General features: G+C 61.6%; 2 protein-coding genes across 4 annotated transcripts in view; one reads left to right on the top strand and one right to left on the bottom strand.

Moving 5' to 3' along the window:
* The first annotated feature begins 521 nt into the window (after positions 1–521).
* Positions 522–17,453, top strand: Ephx1 (epoxide hydrolase 1). 3 transcript variants are annotated; one of them, XM_090341579.1, is made up of 9 exons: positions 522–772; positions 8,286–8,476; positions 10,500–10,680; positions 12,695–12,922; positions 13,364–13,493; positions 13,812–14,020; positions 14,898–15,006; positions 16,716–16,841; positions 17,134–17,453. In XM_090341579.1, the coding sequence occupies exons 2-9, from the start codon at positions 8,291–8,293 to the stop codon at positions 17,333–17,335; spliced, it is 1,371 nt and encodes a 456-aa protein (XP_090197705.1). In that variant the 5' UTR covers positions 522–772; positions 8,286–8,290; the 3' UTR covers positions 17,336–17,453. The 3 variants fall into 3 exon arrangements, with proteins under 3 accessions (XP_090197705.1, XP_090197706.1, XP_090197704.1); XM_090341580.1 differs by lacking the exon at positions 522–772 and adding an exon at positions 6,470–6,522; XM_090341578.1 differs by lacking the exon at positions 522–772 and adding an exon at positions 6,479–6,584.
* Positions 17,454–17,884: 431 nt separating this feature from the next.
* The window catches only part of Tmem63a (transmembrane protein 63A), a 28,945-nt gene continuing 27,629 nt past the window's right edge, over positions 17,885–19,200 (bottom strand). Inside the window, exon 23 of the mRNA XM_090341577.1 lies at positions 17,885–18,512. Coding sequence (XP_090197703.1) covers positions 18,327–18,512 — 186 coding nt within the window. The 3' untranslated portion in view covers positions 17,885–18,326. The remainder of the gene's footprint in view (positions 18,513–19,200) is intronic.

Here is a 19,200-nt window from a genome sequence, read left to right as displayed (position 1 = left end):
CTTGTGGAACATTCACACACGGGAGGGCAGGGCGGGGAGGTCTCTGTCCACCCAGCTCACTCGGGGTGCTGCTGGCTTGTGGTTCACACAGGGAGGGCAGGGTGGGGGAGGTCTCTGTCCACCCAGCTCCCTCGGGGTGCTGCTTGTGGTTCACACAGGGAGGGCAGGGCGGGGGAGGTCTCTGTCCACCCAGCTCACTCGGGGTGCTGCTGGCTTGTGGTTCACACAGGGAGGGCAGGGCGGGGAGGTCTCTGTCCACCCAGCTCCCTCGGGGTGCTGCTTGTGGTTCACACAGGGAGGGCAGGGCGGGGAGGTCTCTGTCCACCCAGCTCGGGCCCTGGCCCTGGCGGTTTGGCAGCAGGAGCTGTGGAGAGCTGGTGCTGGGCAGGTAGGGGAGAGGCCGGTGCTGGCCTGGCGGGGCGTCCGCCCTGACACCGAGGCCCCCCTTCCCCGCCTCCCCATCCCCACAGCCGGGGTGGGGCAGACGGCAGGAAGGAGGGGGTGAGGGGGCCACCTGCTGGGCCCAGGGGCCAAGCGTGGTGGCCGGCTGGGAAGGCCGGGGCCTCGGGTCACAGGCCAGCGCGGCCGCCCCCAGTCTGCCGGCCCCGGGACTCCCTCCCGGCCTCTCCCTGGGCCCCGTCTGGGCCCTGGGCTCCATTTCTGGCCTTGGGCGCCCGGGAGGCGGAGCCTCGTGGAGGCACAGGAAGACGGGAGCCGCCATTCCCGGCGAGGCCCAGGCCCAGACCCAGACCCAGACCCGACAGCGAGCGCTGTGAGTGGAGGGGGGCGGAGGAGGAGGGGGGGCGGAGGAGGAGGGGAGGCGGAGGGGGGGCGGCGGCCTAGGCCGGGCGCCCGCTGCCCCGCCCGCCCCGCCGCGCCTCCGGGCCCGCACGCCGCCGGCCTGGGTGGCTGCTGGATGGCGGGGGCTGCGGGGCGCGTGCACGTTCGCGTGTTCCTTTTGCAATGCCCCCCCCCCCCCGTCTCCTCTGGGGTCGGGAGGCCCCGAGGGGAGCCCCGCCGCCGCTTCAGTGCCCCCCAGCAGCCAGCGCCCCTCCCTGTCCCCACACCTGGCGGAGCCCTGGCCTGCAGCGGCTCTGGACTGGGGCCGGGAGGGGGCCGAGTGGTAGAGGGCTGGGCTAGCATGCACGAAGGCCCGGGTTCGACTCCTCGGTACCCCTACATGGAAAAAACCGAACGGGTGCCGAGGCTCCAGCGGTAGAGTCCAAGGACCTGCTCAGCCTGAGCTCAAGTTCTGAACCCCCCCCCCCCCCCCGTGCTGTGCCGTGGCCCTAAAGCGCGGAGTGTTGAGTGAGGGCCTGTGTAAGAGGCACCAGGCGCAGCTGTGGGGAGCGGGCGAGGTCCAGCGAAGGCCCACGGTGGGGGGGTAGCGCGGACCTTCACGTCCAGTGCGGGCCAAGCTGCTACTCCGCGACCAGCCGGTGTGAGAGTGCCCAGGTGTTTTCTCCACGCGTCCCCAGACCTCACTGCGGTGTCCTGCTTGCTCAGGTGGCAGAGGTGCTGCTGCTGGGCTGCCCTGAGGCTCTGCAGTGTGCTGGCCAGAGGAAGTGGTGTCCACTCTATGCCCAGTGCCTGCCCATGCAGACAAGCTGGCGTGCCCGGGCACTTCAGCCATTCCTAGTACCCTGGCGCAGGGCCAGGTATGCGGAGGTAGAAGCTACGAGACTCCATTTTCAGCACGGATCACAAAAGGAGTGCATGGGGGCGCCCTGCAGAAGCGAGGCCCAGAGTGTGCCACCCCAGCTGGTGTGGGGGGGCAGGGGAGCCTGCAGGCCATATCTGGGGCCTCTGGGAACTTGTGTTCCAAACCACCAATGATGGGCCTGAGTCCTCTCGCTGATGGTTCTCTCCTTCAAGGAGAAACGCAGAGTGAGGATGGCCTAGGGAGCAGGCCTGCTTCTTCCTCATCCAGGCCTCCCGGCAGGACAAGGGCTCCAGGAAGCTGTTTAAATGGTTCTGTGGACAAAGGGTCCTGGGACCTTACGAAAGTGGAGAGTCAAGCGGCACAGCACTGCTTCTACTCAGTTGGCTTACTCACCTGGGGGTCCAGGCGGTTTCCCCAGGTGTCCTCTCCCACTGCTGCCCTGCAGACGTGTGGGACGTTGCTGCTCGTCTTCCCTCAGCCCTCCAAGGCTGGCCAGGCCCATGCTAGGGGACAGTCTTGTCCTGCTGGAGTTTGACAGGTGTTCTTGGCCTTGGCATGGGTGAGGGTGGTAGAGCTGAGCTCACATCTCCACCTGCTGGCTGGGGTGGTCTGGAGCCATATTGCCATATTAGACCACTTTACCTCCTGGCTCAGTGCTGTCTGAGCTGACCCCTCCAGCATCACCGCCGGCCTCTCAGGGCTGCCTGTCCTGTGTCTATACCCGTCCTGCACTGGGGAGGTCTGACAGCGGACCCTGTAGACACACTTAGCTAGCCGCAGAGGTGGGCAGCCCGGGACCTCCACAGAGGTCAGAGGCCACAGCACTGCCCCTTGGGGTGGGCATGCCCCGAAGGCTTGTTCACCAGCCCAGCGTGCTCTCCCTCAGCAACGGGCCACAGAGGCAGCACTGAGAACCAACGTTCTCTTATGCAAGTGTGCAACCCTTTTTTTTTTTTTCCAGTCCTGGGCTTGAGCTCAGGGCCTGAGCACTGTCTTTGGACTTTCTCAAGGCTAGAGTGGAGCCTCAGCACCACTTCCAGCGTTTTTCTATATGTGTGGTACCGAGGAATCGCACCCGGGTCTTCGTGCATGCTGGGCAAGCACTTTAACCACTAGGTCACACTCCCGGCCATGTGCAACCCTTCTTTAGAGATGGAAGACTTGCATCTTTTGGAAAGCCCAGGAATTCTTAGTAGGGAACCTGACGGGAAGGCCGCGCTGCCTCCAGTGGAAGAGCTCGGGAAGCGGCGGGGCTGTGGGGCCACGGAGTGGAGGGAGTTGATCTGCTCCCTTGCTCCTGGCAGGGACTTACCAGACAGTGAGGAAGCTGGAACCCAAGTTCAAGCAGTGCCCTCTCTGCATGCACCACTGGGCGGTGCCCCGGCCCCGCCAGGAAGGTGGACAGAGCGATGCCTGGTGCAGCAGGTGTGGGACTGCAGGTGGTCCCTTCATTTTTAGGCAGTGCGGGGGTGAGCCGGGCCTGGCTCCTCGAGCTCCACCCTAGCTTGCCCTCAGGGCTTTAATGGGACTCCAGTGTACTTTTAGCCTTTGGAACTCCTCATTCCTTTGCAACCTAGATATTGCCACTGGCACCAGATAAAACCCTTTCTCCAACCCCTGCAGGAAGCTGGCTCGGCCCTCACTACTCACTGCTCAGACCAGAAAGCCCGGGTATCGGGTATCAGACTATCTTGTTACACGCTGTTGAAGAAGCTTCTAGATCCCAGGGTATGGAAAAGCAGCCTGGGAGAGCTGGGAGGCTCAAAGAGAGGGTGGTTAACAGGGAAGGACAGAGCATGCCACCCTCCTAAGGCCTGAAGCTCACGCTGTGAAGCTACACACACCTGCTGGCCCGGGCTGAGCCCCACCAGAGCTCTCCCTTGCAGGGACCCAGCTTTGTTCCACTTGGGTTTTCTCCAGTCATTAAAGCCAGTGCAGCCCTGGACAGCTGCCACTCTAATTGGCGAAGCAGGTGATGGACATCTCTTGCCCCTCCCACCTGCCAGAGTGCTCAAGGAGGAGGGCGAACGGGAGACCCTACAAAACCTAGAGAATAATAAACATGTAACAGGGAGGCCAGACGTGGTGGCTCAGGCCTGTAAATCTGGTGACAGAGATCTAGGAATCTAGTTGAACCAACCTGGGCCCTCTTGTTCCACGGCCGGGGCGGTGGCTGCCCATGACCCCAGCTGTTGAGGGAGTGGACTGGAGGACTGTGGTCCAGTCTGGCCAGCCTCGGGAAGCAAGGCTGCAGAGTGAGATCAAACCCCAGAGCTGTGCCCTGGTGAGGGCACACACAGGGCTTCAGGTCCGCGCGGCTCCACCAGCTCACTCGGTTCCAGGCCTGTTAGCTACGTGATCCCCAGCCACCTGGGACGGGCCAGTGCAGCCCATCCTCAGGCTGCATGGATCACCTGCGCCTGGCGTGCACCTGGATCTCAGTCCTAATCAGACCTTTGTTCTCCGCTAGGCTGACTTCATCAGGAGTCCTCAGGGCTCTGTGCGTGTGTGAAGTGTGTGTGACACTTCAGCACAGAGGAAGTAACTGTCCCCTCCGTGTCCTGACAGCAGCAGGCCAGCCCCGTGGTCCCTGTGGCCCTGTCCCCCACACGCACACCGCCTGCATGTAGAGACAGGCCTTTGTGGGGGAGGCCGAGTGGTCCTCAGGCTTCCTGGCTGGCTGTGGTTGGGGTAGGAGAGCCTAGACCGGGCACACCACGGCCCCTCAGCCCCTGTCTCTCCCTCACTGGGCCACCCCCTTTGTCTCCTTTTGTTTTTTTGCAAATTACATTTTCCTCTTTTCTTCCTTTCTGATTCTGAGCTGTTCTGGGCCTCATTCCAAGTCCTGCACAGAGATAAACAAGGACTTCACTCCCCAGCTGGGCTGGCAAAGTTCAGGGCTGGGCCGAGGGTGCAAGGACAGGTTCACCCAAGCTTCCTGCCGCCCTCGCCCCCGACCCCTGCTCCAGTGAGCAGCCAGAGCTGTGGAGGGGCCTTGGGGCCGGGGCTTGCTGAAGTGTTTGCCGCCCGCTGCTTGGCTGGGCTGTTGGCTTCCTCTCTTAGTCCCCCAGAGCCTCAGAGCGGGGTCTGGCTGCAGTGGGCACCGCCTCATAGGCCTTTGTTTTGGAAAAGTCCCTTCTCTTGGCATCCAGCCAGGGGCCTTTTGCTGAATCACAGTTAGCTGGCATTCACTGTGGTTGGGGGCCTTTGTGACTCTGAGGTGACCCTCTCTGTAAGTTGAAGGGTGGCCTTCATCTCCAGGCGGAACCCACCCTCCCGCATCTGATCCACAGATCAAACCCTACCTGCTGTCTGCCCTCCTGCTCTCCTCCTGCCTCTGCCCACCTGCCCCTACCCAGTGACCTCTGCTTTTATTTTTGTTTTTGTTTTTGTGGGTCATGGGGCTTGAACTCTGGGCCTGGGTGCTGTCCCTGAGCTTTTCAGCTCAAGGCTACCACCCTACCCTGGAGCCAAGCCCCACTTCCCATTTTCTAGAGGTGAATTGGAGATAAGAGATCCTGGGATCTCAGCCTCCTGAGTCGCTAGGACGACAGGCGAGAGCCTCTGCTCACCCGGCCCCTCTTCTTCAGTCGATGCTTTTCCTCAGCTCTCGGCATCTGCTATTCCTTAACAAGAATTGCCCCTCTTGTCCAGAAATGTGTTCACTTTCCACATGGCTATGCAAAGGTAATGAACAGTTACTTCAGTATTTGCCGTGCACCCAGGGAAGGCCAGGCCTGGAAGCCAAGGGCGGCCTGGGGTGGAGGTGTTTCTCCAGCTCAGTCAGGTGGGCATGGGACCTGAGGAAGGTGAGGTGCTGGAGAGACGACCGGAGTGCAGGGCCCAGGAGGGTGGGCAGGGGCAGGGGCAGCAGTTCCTGCCCAGCAGCCACCTGCATGGCAGTGAGCAGCAGAGGCCCCCATGGCCCCCAGGGGCAGCGGCTCTGTCAGTCAGCTGAGGACGGAGCAGGCCTGCAGCCCCCAGGGGCAGCGGCTCTGTCAGCTGATGGGGGATGGCCTGCTCTGGCCAGGGAGGCAGGGGAGGCAGGGCTGGGCAGTTGCCAGGAGACCCAGGCTCCAGCAGTACATCCACTGGCAGAGATTGTTTTTCAAGGTACGGAAGTGGACTTAGAGCATTTCTTGTCCTGTGGTGGGAGCCCATGTTCTCGGCAGCAGGGTGCAGCTCCCAGACAGAAGCTATCCCTGGCTTCTTTCAGTGCTGGATTTGAACCCAGCTGGCGTGCCAAGCCCGCTCCACTGGGCCACACTCCTGACCCTGCTTTACTTCCTCACACAAGCAGTTGGTCTGAGTGGACAGGCTGTGTCTCCCGGTACTGCCCGGCAGTACCGCTCCTGCACGCTCCAAGGACCAGGACTGGTTCCTGACACGGGCCCGCAGGGACCAGACCCCAGCCCTCTCCCACCAGAGGCTGGGCCAGGCCGGGAGGCTCCCATCACGGCAGGATGGCGTGGAGTGGAGCCCATCCTGCTGCACAGGACCGCAGCCCGGGGGCTATGGATTTGTTCAGAGACGCTCCAGACCAAGACCTTTCAGACCAAAGCTGAGCGTGGATAGTGAGCCTGGGGGCGGGGGGGCTCGTCCCAGCCCTTCGCTGTAGAGTCTGGGGTGAGCAGGGTTCAGTTTGCCGTTAGAAGTCCAGGGCAATAGGAGCTGTGCAAACTCGGGATCAGCTGAGTCATGAGGGTTGTGCAAGGGTAGGAAGGGAGGGGCCAGCACACCCTGCATCCTCTCTACAGGCTGGGCCAGAGGAGGGAGGAGGGAGGGAGGAGCGCCAGGCACAGAGGGCGGGCCGGCCTGGGGCCCCAGGGCATGGGCTGATTCTCCCCGAAAGGGGAAAGGTGAGCATTTAAGCCCAGGAGGGTGGTGACAGCCAGCTCTTGTGGTTCCCTGCCGAAGTCAGGTAAGGAGGCCATCGGCAGGCCCCCTGCTAGCCTGGGGGGGGCCTCTGAGCCGGGCAGCTCTGGGAAGTGACCACTTAGTCTCCTGACCTGGAAATGCCAGAAGCCATGCATGTTTTCCTTCCTGAGTTCCTTCACAGCAGATGGCTTGTCTCCAGCCATCCCTGCCTTCTGGGTGGGGGCCTTGGGTCAGCGCTTTGTCTCTTGAGTCATGCCTTGGCCCCTCTGGCCCTCATGACAGGGAGGGGCGGAATCTGTGTGCGCTGTACCTGGAGATGGCTGGGTGAGCAGGAAGGAAGGACAGGGCTGGCTCCAGGTGAAGATGGGGTCAGGGGTGGGTAGGGACCCCGCTGGGCACGGTCAGTGCCCACTAGACTGTGTCTGTGCCCACGGCCCAGCACACAGCTTGCAATGCTGTCCCTGGCAAGAGCAAGCCTAGGGTCTGCAGAGCCCAGCAGGGTCCTGGGGGTCTCATGCATAGTATAGATAGGGGCGTGAAAACCCACTCAGGGGCTAGGGTGCATGTGCGTGCACATACACGCGCACGCGCGCGTGCACACACACACACACCCCACCCCACACCCCTGCCTCTGCTGAGGTCTGAGTTCACATGCCTTCACGCCCTGGCTGGTGAATTCCCGGTATTGGTTGGCAGTAAACAGGTTCTCCTTATGAGAAGAAAGGCTTGAGAGTCTGACAATGGGGATTACAGCTCAGCCAAGCTTCCTGAGGCCTGAGAGGCACAGATGACACGGGGGGAGGAAGGGCGCCCTTGTGTCCACCAGACTGGAAGTGAATGGAGTGTGCACTTCTCTGATGCGTGGTGGTCACACACAGCTGTGAATACGCTCAGCCCCTCTGAGTGGACGCGTAAGCCACATTCCCACATTCCAGCCCTTCCTGCTCCCGGTACTTGGGGTCTTGGTGTATTGAGCCAGGCTGCGGACTCCTGTTCCTCTAGTTATGCTTCCCACCTCGCTGAGGTGCCCGTTATGAATCCACACATCCGGCTTGGCCTTTTCCCTCAAGGCTGGAGCTCTGCCACTGGAGCCTCAGCACCGCTTCTGGCTTTTTCCTATGTATGCGGCACCGAGGACTGGAACCCGGGTCTTGGTGCGTGCTGGCAAGCAGTCCACCACTAGGCTGTGCTCCGGCCCGTGTCTGTTGGGAGGGAGTGTTTCTAACTCTTTGCCCAGGCTTGCTCTGACCTCTTCCTCTGAGGGGCTGGGATCACAGGTCTGAGCCACTGTGCTCAGCTCAGCAGCAAGGAGCCTTCAAGACTGGGTGGACCAGTTCCCTGTCCTGTGCTGAATTTGGGCTACATCCCCAGAGAACTAAACTATGTGCAGACAAAGGGGCCTGGGGCCCGGGCCTGGCCGGGCCTCTCACTGGAGGGTGGGGGGCTGTGGGCCAGGCCTGGCCGGGTCTCTCACTGGGTGGGGGGTGGGGGTGGTTGGGGGAGAGGGGCCTGTGGCCCAGGCCTGGCCGGGTCTCTTACTGGGCAGGGCTGGTGGGGGGGGGGTACTGTGGGCCAGGCCTGTGGCTGGGTCTCTCACTGGGGGGGGGGGGGCTGTGGGCCAGGCCTGGCTGGGTCTCTCACTGGGGGGGGGCTGTGGGCCAGGCCTGGCTGGGTCTCTCACTGGGGGGGGGCTGTGGGCCAGGCCTGGCTGGGTCTCTCACTGGCCTCCCTTGTTTTAACTCAGGAGTCATGTGGCTGGAAATCCTCCTGGCCTGGGTGCTGGGCTTTGCTGTCTACTACTGGTTCACCACCCGGGACAAGGAGGAGACATTGCCACTTGAGGATGGCTGGTGGGGACCAGGAGCCAGGCCCTCGGCCGCAGAAGACCAGAGTATCCGTCCTTTCAAGGTGGAAACGTCCGATGATGAGATCAATGTGAGGCCCTTCTACCACCAGGAGCTGCGGGGTCCTGGGAACACCGGGGGCTGAGGGGGTCCTGGGGCACTGGGGGGGCTGAGGGGGTCCTGGGATACTCGGGGGGGCTGAGGGGGTCCTGGGGCACTGGGGGGGCTGAGGGGGTCCTGGGATACTCGGGGGGGCTGAGGGGGTCCTGGGACACTCGGGGGGGCTGAGGGGGTCCTGGGAACACCGGGGGGCTGAGGGGGTCCTGGGGCACTGGGGGGGCTGAGGGGTCCTGGGACACTGGGGGGGGCTGAGGGGGTCCTGGGATACTCGGGGGGGCTGAGGGGGTCCTGGGGCACTGGGGGGGCTGAGGAGGTCCTGGGGCACTGGGGGGGCTGAGGGGGTCCTGGGGCACTGAGGGGGCTGAGGGGGTCCTGGGACACTGGGGGGGCTAAGGGGGTCCTGGGGCACCAGGGCCTGCACCTGGAGCCAGCGCAAGCAGTCTAGGAGGGGCTGGGGCAGGCACCTGGCTCTCCTCCCCAGCTCTGCCCTCCACCGTGTAACTGGCTGCAGGTGAGGGAGGGCATCAGGAAGTTCAGGAGAGAGCAAAGATGAAAGGTTCCTTCAAAGAGGGGGAGACTGAGGAGGGCTCTGGGACTGGGAGGACTCTTCCGGCAGGACAGTTGAACCTCCTGGATGCCCAAGGCTTCCAGAATCTTCCTGGGAGGGCTGGAGTATAAGAGGGTGAGGCATAGCATGCACAGCCGGCCTGGCGCTGCCCTCACCCGGACCCTCCTGTCAGCGGCTCCCGGCACAGTGTTGTGACCAGGGCAGAGGCTGGCACAGGCCCTGGTCCTGCACTGCTCACATGAGAACCATGTTTGCCCTTTCAAAGACTAGAGGACAAAAATCAAAAGAACGGTTCTTGGTGGCATGTGACAATTCTGTGGCATTCAGCTTTCATCGTCCAGACAGTGTCATAGAAAGTGACATACCTCCTGACACACAGCAGCTGTTGTCCTCTCCACATCTGACAAAGACCTGGTTCTAAGAAGCCTGGAAAATAAAGACGAGGCTTTGAATATGTCTAAGAAATGAGGCTGGGACTTTGGCCCAGTGGTAGAGTGCTTGCCTAGCATGCACGGGCCCCGGGTTCAATTTCTGGGTACCACGAACAGAGAAAAAGCCAAAAGTGGTGCTGTGGCTCAAGTGGTAGAACTCTAGCCTTAAGAAAGTCCAAGAACTGGCCAAAAAGAAAGAAAGAAAGAAAAAAAATGAAAGAAAAGGAAAGAAAAAAAAGCATTGTGTTTTCATGGCCCAGGCAAGGCCCTAGGGCCCATTCCAACAGAGAAAACAGGAAGGGAGCCAGCGCTGGTGGCTCTCGCCTGCCATCCTAGCTACTCTGGAGGCTGAGATCTGAGGATTGCAGTTCAGAGCCACCCAGGCAGGAAAGTCCATGAGACTCGTCTCTAGATAAGAGTCTCTCATCTCTTAACCACTAGAAATTGGGAAATGGGGCTGTGGCTCAAGGGGTAGGGTGGTAGTCTTCAGCTGAAGAGCTCAGGGACAGCGCCCAGGCCCAGAGTTCAGATCCCACAACAAAGAAGGAAGGAAGGGAGGGAGGGAGGGAGGGAGGGAGGGAGGAAGGGAGGGAGGGAGGGAGGGAGGGAGGGAGGAAGGAAACAGGAGGTCCACAGTACCAGGTCCACGGCCCCTGGGGTGGGGGCCAAGGGGTGGGGGCTTTGCTAGTCCGGCCTCTGTGGTGACTCTGGGTGGCTCTGAGTTGGAGAATTGGCCTTCTCTTGGGCTCTGGCCCACCCAGCCCTCCTCCCTCTCTGTGCCATCCTGGGGCTTGAACTTAGGGCCTGTCCTTTAGCCTTTATGCTCAAGGCTAGTACTCTAGCTCTGTAGCCACAGTTTCACTTCCAGCTTTTTAGTAATTAATTGGGGATGAGAGTGTCACAGACTCTTCTGCCTGGACAGACTTGGCCCCTTGATCCTCGTACCTCTGCCTCCTAAGGATGAGGAACCCAGCCCGCTCCTCTGCTCACTCTAGGATTTGCACCAGAGGATTGACAGATTTCGCTGGACCCCACCTTTGGAGGGCAGTCGCTTCCACTACGGGTTCAACTCCAGCTACCTGAAGAAAGTCCTCTCTTACTGGCGGAACGACTTCGACTGGAGGAAGCAGGTCGAGCTCCTCAACCAGTACCCGCACTTCAAGACCACCATTGAAGGTGAGCCCCGCTCCAGGCTCTGCCCTGCCTCAGCCGCAGGGCAGGGCCAGCTCCCAGAGGCAGGCCTGAGCCCTGTGAGGGAGCTTCCTGCAGGCCAGGCCAGCTGTGGAAAGGGCAGGAGAAGCGGAGCAGAGCCCTCACCCAGCCCGCCCGCCATAGCTGGGCACTTGCAAGGATGCGTGTGTCTTTCTTACGCTTAAGACTCAAAGGATGAATTGGTAGAATTCAAATTTAAAATAATCCCACAGCATGCAGGATGTTCCAGAAAAGATAAAATTACCTACTGGAATAAACCCCAAACTGGGGAAAATTTAGCAGCATAGAAGGGTATCTGGAGACATTAAGAGAAAGAAAAACAAAGTTACAAAATGGAATGAACTAGCATTCTATTTTTGTCAAAAGAAACAACTTCTCTAATTGTTGTTGTTGTTGTTTTGGTCAGTTCTGGGGCTTAAAATCAAGGCCTAGGCACTATCCTTGGGCTTTCTCACGGCTAACACTCTGCCACTTGAACCACAGCACCACTTCTGTCTTTTTCTACATATGTGGTACTGAGGAATTGAACCTGGGCCTTGGTGCATGCTAGGCAAACACTCTACCACTAGGCCACACTCCCGGCCTCATTTAAAGTTTGAACTGTCACAACTAACAGGAGTCCAAGGAAGTGGGTACTGGGTGTCACGGACCGGGTTCTGGGACAGGAAAAGGACATCAAGTGAAAGCAAAGGGAATGGAATGACACCCATAGCATCCGGCCCATACACTCAGCAGCCCTGACACCAAGGCCAGCCTGGATAAAGTTTATGAGACTCCAGGCTCCGCAAACAAACAGAAGGTGACGTCCCAGCCACGTGACTTGCATGACTCCATTGACGAGTTCTCATCCACACTGCACCCCTGCCTGCCTTGCCACTCCCCTGTCTTGGGGATGTTGCATTATGAAACTCCTCAACTCAAGAAGGCCATGCAAATACACACATAGGTATCACACCATGGTGGTAGAACTTTGAAACCTTTTATTTATTTTGGTTCAAGTCTTGAACTCAGAGCCTGGGCGCTGTCCCTGAAGTTTTTGTTTGTTTGTTTGTTTGTTTTTTGCCAGTCCTGGGCTTGAGCTCAGGGCCTGAGCACTGTCCTTGGACTTTCTCAAGGCTAGAGCTCTACCACTTGAGCCTCAGCACCACTTCCGACTTTTTTCTATGTATGTGGTACCGAGGAATCGAACCCGGGTCTTCATGCATGCTAGGCAAGTACTTTAACCACTAGGCCAAACTCCCGGCCCTGTCCCTGAAGTTTTTGTACTCATGGCTAGTGCTCTACCACTTGAGCCACAGTTCCATTTCTGACTTTTTTTTTTTTGGTGGGTCATATGGGGCTTGAGCTCGGGTCTGAGCGCTGTCCCTGAGCTCTTCAGCTCAAGGCTACCGCCCTAGCCCTGGAGCCACAGCACCACTTCCTGTTTTCTAGTGACTAATTGAAGATAAGAGTCTCACAGAGTTTAGTGTGTGGGCTGGCTTTGAACCCTGACCCTCAGATCTCAGCTTCCTGAGTAGCTAAGATGACAGGCGTGAGCCACTGCGCCCCTATTTTTTTTCCCAATAGTTAATAAGTGATAAGAGTGTCATGAATTTTCCTGCCCAGTCTGGCTTTAAACCCAAGCCTCACACCTCCGCCTCCTGCGTACCTCTGATTACACGTGAGCCCTAGTGCCCATGGTTGTCTGATTAAATAAGTGCACTTGTGCATGCCTGCTTGCGTTACTTGGCTGAATTACACTCCAGCCAGCATGAACACAGACTCATGCTCGTGTGATTAGCCCCGGCCCCTGGCCTGTGAGGAGACCCACTGAGGGCAGACACTGTTCTGGGCCGTGGGGGTCCAGCTTTAGGAGCTGGGCCTCTCTGCTGCGGTGACGCTGCTCGGCGGTGACGCTGCTCGGTGGTGCCTGCCAGGACGGGGAGCACGGGGCCGCCGAGCCTGCTGACCCCAGGCCCTGGCTGTGCCCGGTCCCCAGGCCTGGACATCCACTTCATCCACGTGAAACCCCCCCACGTGCCCACGGGCTGCAGCCCGAAGCCCCTGCTGATGGTGCACGGCTGGCCGGGCTCCTTCTACGAGTTCTACAAGATCATCCCGCTGCTCACGGACCCCAAGTCGCATGGCCTGAGCGAGGAGCACATTTTTGAAGTCATCTGCCCTTCCATCCCCGGCTATGGCTTCTCCCAGGCATCCAGCAAGAAAGGTAGGGCCGCCAGGGTCCCGTCCCACTGGCCAGCAGGCCTGGGAAGTCACCTGGACCAGTCCGGGAGGGGAGGTGGGCAGGTATGATGCCAGCCCCTGCAGCCTGCCGGCAGAGCAGCAGCCGGCCCCTCGCCCCACCTTCCACAGTGGAGGAGCCACCTTGGGCACCCAGAGCCCCTCTCCCCTCCAGTGAGCTGTCACTTCAGTGTGGACAGGATGCATGTGGGGAGCTTCACAGGTGTCCAGAGAGACGGGGACCCCACGATGGCGCTACCCAAGCCTGGGGACCCCTGCGATGATAGTGCCTGTCCCCGGGACCCCCACGATGGCGCTGCCCGAGACCAGGGACCCCCGTGATGATGGTGCCCGTCCCCGGGGACCCCGCGATGGCGCTGCCCGAGCCTGGGACCCCACAATGACACTGCCTGTCCCCTCACACCAGGCCTCAATTCTGTGGCCACCGCCAGGATCTTCTACAAGCTGATGCTGCGGCTGGGCTTTCGGAAATTCTACATCCAAGGAGGGGACTGGGGGTCCCTGATCTGCACCAACATGGCTCAGCTGGTGCCCAGGTGGGGGCCGGCCCCTGGTGGGGGGGCAGTGCCCGCTTGGCCCTGGGCAGGCCTGCAGGCCTTGGTACAAGCGGCTCAGGACAGGCCTCCACCCCAGTGCCGAGCCTAGGGATCCCGTGCCAGGGCTGCTGTGTGCCAGGAGAGGGGGCCCTGAGAGGGAGGGGCCCTGGGAGATGGGGGCCCTGGGAGGGGGGGCTCCTCACATTCTGGGCCCAGTGGCTCCCCTCCCTGCCCGGCTCCTGCTTACTTCATGTAGACACGTGGAGGGACCGGCTCTGCCTCAGCCTGGCCCCGCTCACGAGCGCTCTCTGCCCTCAGCCACGTGAAGGGCCTGCACTTGAACATGGCTCTAGTCTTGAGGAACTTCCAGATGCTGACTCTGCTGCTGGGCCGGCGCCTGGGGGGCCTCCTGGGCTACACGGAGCGGGACATGGAGCTGCTGCTCCCCGCCAAGGAGAAGATATTCTACAGCCTCGTGAGGGAGAGCGGCTACATGCACATCCAGGCCACCAAGCCCGACACCGTGGGTGAGCGGGGGGGGGGGGGGGGGCCTCAGCGCTGGCCATGAGGAGGAGAGGGGTTCTCAGGGCTGACCTGCGGGGGAGGGGTCAGAGCTGACCTGCGGGGGAAGGGGTCAGGGTGACCTGCAGGGGAGGGGTCAGGGCTGACCTGCGGGGGAGGGGTCAGGGCTGACCTTCGTGGGGAGGGGTCAGGGCTGACCTGTGTGGGGAGGGGTCAGGGCTGACCTGCGGGGGAAGGGGTTCTCAGGGCTGACCTGCAGGAGGAGGGGTCAGGGCTGACCTGCGGGGGGAGGGGTCAGGGCTGACCTGTGGGGGGAGGGGTCAATGTTGACCTGTGTGGGGAGGGGTCAGGGCTGACCTGCGGGGGGAGGGGTCAATGCTGGACCCAAAGCTTGCTGTAAGCCCTGTCTCCCATGGTGGCCACCCCCGAGGGTCACTGTGTGCTGTTCCCCTCCGCCGGGGCTCTGCAGGTCACTGGGACAGTTGTCACCTGTGCCGGGTGCCACTGCTGTGTGTCAGGGTCCCAGGAGTGCCCAGCAGGCTCTGTCAAGCTGGGCACCTCTGGTCATAACCGGCCCTGCACGCTTGTCAGCCCTTCACCTCAGAGCACAGAGCCAGCAGCGAGGATGGGAGGGGCTGGGTCCCAGGCCACCCACTCCCTGCCTGAATCCCCCTCCCATCTGAGCACGTGTGTGCCTACGTGTGCACCTGCCAGGGGGTGCGTGACTGTCAGTGGGTCGCATTTCTTTCTCACTCAGACAAGGGAGATGCTTACGCAGACTGTGGGTCCTGTGGGTAGGTGGGGGGGTTGTTCTACTCCACTGAGGCTGTGAGGGGAGCCGGGACAAGGCCAGCCTGAGTTTCCCCTGTGCTTCCCGTGCAGGCTGCGCTCTGAATGACTCTCCTGTGGGCCTGGCTGCTTACATCCTGGAGAAATTCTCCACCTGGACAGATTCGAGCTTCCGAGACCTGGAGGATGGTGGTCTGGAGAGGTGAGGTCCCCGGCACCCTTGCCACCGGTCTCCACCTCTGCTGCATGGTCAGTGAGGTCCCTGTGCTGCCCCAGAGCTGAGCACAGTGCCTCAGGCCTGCGATCTTTGGGATCTGGGATAGCATGCCCCCCAAAAAAAAACTGTAGAGGCTCTACCTTCATCAGTGGATGAGCCGGGGGAGCCTCCCGTCTTCCCAGCTGCCAAGAAAAGCATAGTGGCTGGGCACACACACAGAGGAGGGTTGCAGCCCAGAGGTAAAATGAGACCTTACCTTGAAAACAGCACCCAGGAAAAAGGGCTGGAACAAGCCTGAGGCTCTGAGTTTAAAAAAAACAAAAACCCATGATAGGTTCAGGGCTGCAGAAGGGAGGTGCGTTTGGGCTAGAGATCCTCTCTAAGCTCTCCACCAGGACGTGAGGGTACTGGGGGCTCACGACGCAGCAACCTCTCCTGAGCGCAGGACAGGCGGGCGGCCCTTGTGTTGCAGAGGGACCGGGCCAGTGCAGTCCGCCTTGCCTTACAAAGCTGGAAACAGGAAGAAGGCAGAGGCGGAGGCAAAAGAGGGCATTAAGAAAGGGTTCACATAAAACAGGAATGCCCCTTGTCCTTCTCTCCCAGGTCCTGACAGAGAAGGGAGAGGGTCAGAGTCAGCGTAAATTTTATTAGTTTTTTTTTTTTTTTTTTTTCCAGTCCTGGGCTTGAGCTCAGGGCCTGAGCACTGTCCTTGGGCTTTCTCAAGAGTAGAGCTCTACCACTCGCGCCTCAGCACCACTTCTGGCTTGTTCTATGTATGTGGTACTGAGGAATCGACCCAGGTCCTCGTGCATGCTAGGCCAGCACTCCACTAGGCCACGCCCCCCGCCCCACAATGTCCTTTTAAATGGAAACTGGTCCATGCCTGTGAGTGCTGGAGCTGGCGTTAGCCGGGTGCTTCCAGGCTCCCATTGTCACCACCTGGGTCACCACATCTGGGTCTCTGTGGCAGTGTGGCGACCTGTCCATGTCCCCACATAAGAGACTCTGCCTAGAACAGAGGAGTTCCACCCCTCCCCACTTGGGGCTGGTCATCTTGGACCCCGTGGACCCCGGGAGAGCCTGCAAGGACCCTGCTTTCCAGACGGGCTGCAGGGCCTGGAAATGCCATTTCACAAGTGAGGCAGGAGATGAAGAGGGGAGCACCCAGGAGTGAGTGTGCACTAGTGTGGTGTGCACGGCTGACTGGGCTCAGCTCTAGTGAGGTGGGATCACTGCGGGGATGGCTTGAGTGTGTGAGGGTGCATGGGTGGAGCTGTGGGTGTGCATGGCGTGAGCACACGGGGTGGGTGTCTGGGTGTGGGCATGAGAATCCACCATTGCCAGCGTTCTGGGTCTCATCAGCAAAATGGCTGAGACCAGAACCTAGCTATGGGGCTCCTGGCCCACCAGTGGGGGCGCAGACTGGCTCAGAGCCCGGCCTGCCCCTGCTCCAGGCCCCTGCGGGGGAGCTCACTGTCCCGAGATGCTTGGCCCTGGCGGAGCCCGCCGTGGGCCCCAGGAGGAGTGACCATGCTTGCACAGGCCCCAGGGCCTCCTGGCGGCAAGTGCGAGTGTGCCGCTCCCAGGGCTGTGGCTGCGTCCAGGCCGGTGGCTCCATCTCTTCCTCCTCCGCTCCGGTGCCCTGGCCTGCTGGTGCGGGCCCCATGGCTCACACCCTCCCTGCCCTGACACAGGAAGTTCACCCTGGACGAGCTGCTGACCAACATCATGCTGTACTGGACCACGGGCTCCATTGTCTCCTCCCAGCGCTTCTACAAGGAGAACATGGGCCAGGGCCTGATGGTCCATAAGCACGAGCGGTGAGCAGAGCAGGCGGGGCGGGCGGCATCCGAGGCCTGGGACACCCCCCTCCCCAGGCCACTAACTGGAAGGATGATGGCAAGATGAACTGGGGAATGCTGGAGTTCCCTGGGGCCGGGCGTGGGCCGCTGTGGGCCTGGGGTGCACAGTGGGGCTGTCCCCACCCTGCTGTGTGGCCCCAGGAGAGAGAGGGACCTTAGGGATTCAGGGTGGAAGGTCACAGCCCCAGGCTCTGGGCCCAGCTGGCTGTGGGCCAGGGCCCGCCTCACGCAGGAGACTCCTTCCTTCCAGGATGAAGGTCTTTGTGCCCACCGGCTTCGCCGCCTTCCCTTCCGAGCTGATGCACATCCCCGAGAAGTGGATGAGGAGCAAGTACCCCCAGCTCCTCTCCTACTCCTACATGGCTGGCGGGGGCCACTTTGCCGCCTTTGAGGAGCCCAGACTGCTTGCCCAGGACATCCGAAAGTTCGTGGCGATGGTGGAGCGACAGTGACACCCCAGGGCCCAGCCTGGCCCACAGCCCCGCCCACAGCTGCTCCCGCGCACCCCCGCGCCCTCCACACCAGCCTGGCACACGCTCGCCTTTGTAATAAATCACTTCTCAGAACAGCCTCCAGTTAAGTGACTCGCGTGCCCGACCGCACCGGGCCTCCCGCCCTGCAGAGCACGGGCCAGCGCCTGCCCAGGGCCCAACAGGGGTGACGAGGGCTGGTGTAAGAAGGCCGCAGCCCCGGGCCAGCCAGGCCTAGACGAGTCCAGAGGGCTGCAGAGCATGGGGTGGGGAGGGGCCGCCTGCAGGCCAGCACTGCCCATGCCGCCACCATCCCCACACGGCACACCCGCAGCCCGCAGCGGCGAGGGCCGCAGAGAGGAGGCCCCTGGGGAAAAGTGCCCCAAGATCCTGTCCTGGGGGAGAAGACAGGGCTGGTGGGCTTCCGGGCCAGCCATGCTGCTCCTCTCTGCAGGGAGGAAGCCAGCGTGGGGCTGGAGCAGGAGGAAGTGGGACAGCACAGCCTGCCAAGGCAAGACACAGCACAGCCTGGCTCAGCGGACACTTTATTGTCCCTGTCTGCTGCGGGCAACGCTGCTCCCCACGGTCCCACAGAAAATGCAGGGCGCCACGAGGTGCGGAGCTGTGCGCACGGCTGGACCCGCTGGCCTTCGAGGCTGCAGCTCTCCATGTCGCCCAGAGGCTGTGAGTGGGGGCTGCGAGCCCTGTGCATGGCCTGCGGAGGATGCAGCAGGCCTGGCTCTCAGGGCGTGGCAGGCCTAGACATCCACCATCACGCCGAGCACCAAAGTCCACCACGTGACCTTTGCCAGGATCCCAGCCACAGAGCCCCTCAAAGGAGCCCTCGTGTCCCCAGGTCTTCAGAGACCAGACATGAAAGAGGTCCCCATCGTCCCTGCAGCCTTGGCCCGGGCCCCTGGCCCCACGACGGGGCTGCCTCCTGGCCCGGGCTCCCTCCAGCACGGTCCAGACCTCAGGCCTCCTGGTGAGCGCTTGCCACCGAGCACTGCCCAGGGAGCGCCCCGCTGCTGTCGTGGACGGTGCCGTGCCCGGGCAGCGCCCCGCCGATGTCGTGGACGGCACCGTAGGTCTGAGGGTGGTGCAGGGACAGGGCCGTCCTCTCCGACACCAGGCCATTCAGGATCCGGGGCACGTAGGGCTGTGGCACATGGCAGAGTTAGTGCTGGGGGGACACGGGCCCCAGGTCCCCTGTTCACCCCCCCCAGCACAAGGGGACACAATTGACGGAGGACATCAGGACACGTGGACAGCTGTGGGACTCGCCCCCCCCCCCCCGCAGGGGCCAAGGAGAGGAGAGTGCGAGCACCCACCCTGGGGGAGCCCCTCACTGGAGGGGAGGCAACAGGACCTGCAGGCCAGGTCCGTGTCCACCCTCCCTCCGCTGCCCACCTAGGCACCGTGCCCATGCACATTCCTTCTTTGCAGACCTAACGCCCAGTACATTTAGGGCTCCAGAGCCCATTTACCCCCCCCCTGCCCCGCTGGCCCTGCTGGAATTCCCCGAGGATGTTCTCTGGGTACCTGACCCCAGCAGGGCTGCTGCTGCCCCTGACCCTGCGATCCTGGAGTCCGGGTAAGCCAAGAAGGAAAGGGCCCCGCTGCCTCCACTAAGGGACTCCCTCAGAAGCAGGCGCCTCCATCCTGTGGCACCCGGCAGGTTTGTGGCTGGTGATAAACTTCATCCAGCATCCGGCCACACTGAGGCCCCCACCCCACCAGGTATTAGAAATAAAGCAGGACCCTGGGGCCCAGGACAAGCAGGCTCGGCCTCTCGAGAGGCCAGGAAGACTGCCTGCCCAGACCTCCAGACTCCTGTGAGCGAGAGC

This window comes from Megascapheus bottae, chromosome 10 (genome assembly GCF_031878675.1).
Source record: "Megascapheus bottae isolate mThoBot1 chromosome 10, mThoBot2.hap1, whole genome shotgun sequence".
Classification (NCBI taxonomy): domain Eukaryota; kingdom Metazoa; phylum Chordata; class Mammalia; order Rodentia; family Geomyidae; genus Megascapheus; species Megascapheus bottae.
Note: the sequence above shows the minus strand (reverse complement) of the source record. Positions and strands in the feature narration are given on the sequence as shown.

Coding starts and splice junctions, on each gene's coding strand:
- Ephx1 (XM_090341579.1), top strand. CDS start 8,291: ATGTGGCTGGAAATCCTCCTGGCCTGGGTGCTGGGCTTTGCTGTCTAC. Junction 8,477..10,499: donor CGTCCGATGATGAGATCAAT/GTGAGGCCCTTC, acceptor TGCTCACTCTAG/GATTTGCACCAGAGGATTGA. Junction 10,681..12,694: donor CTTCAAGACCACCATTGAAG/GTGAGCCCCGCT, acceptor CCCGGTCCCCAG/GCCTGGACATCCACTTCATC.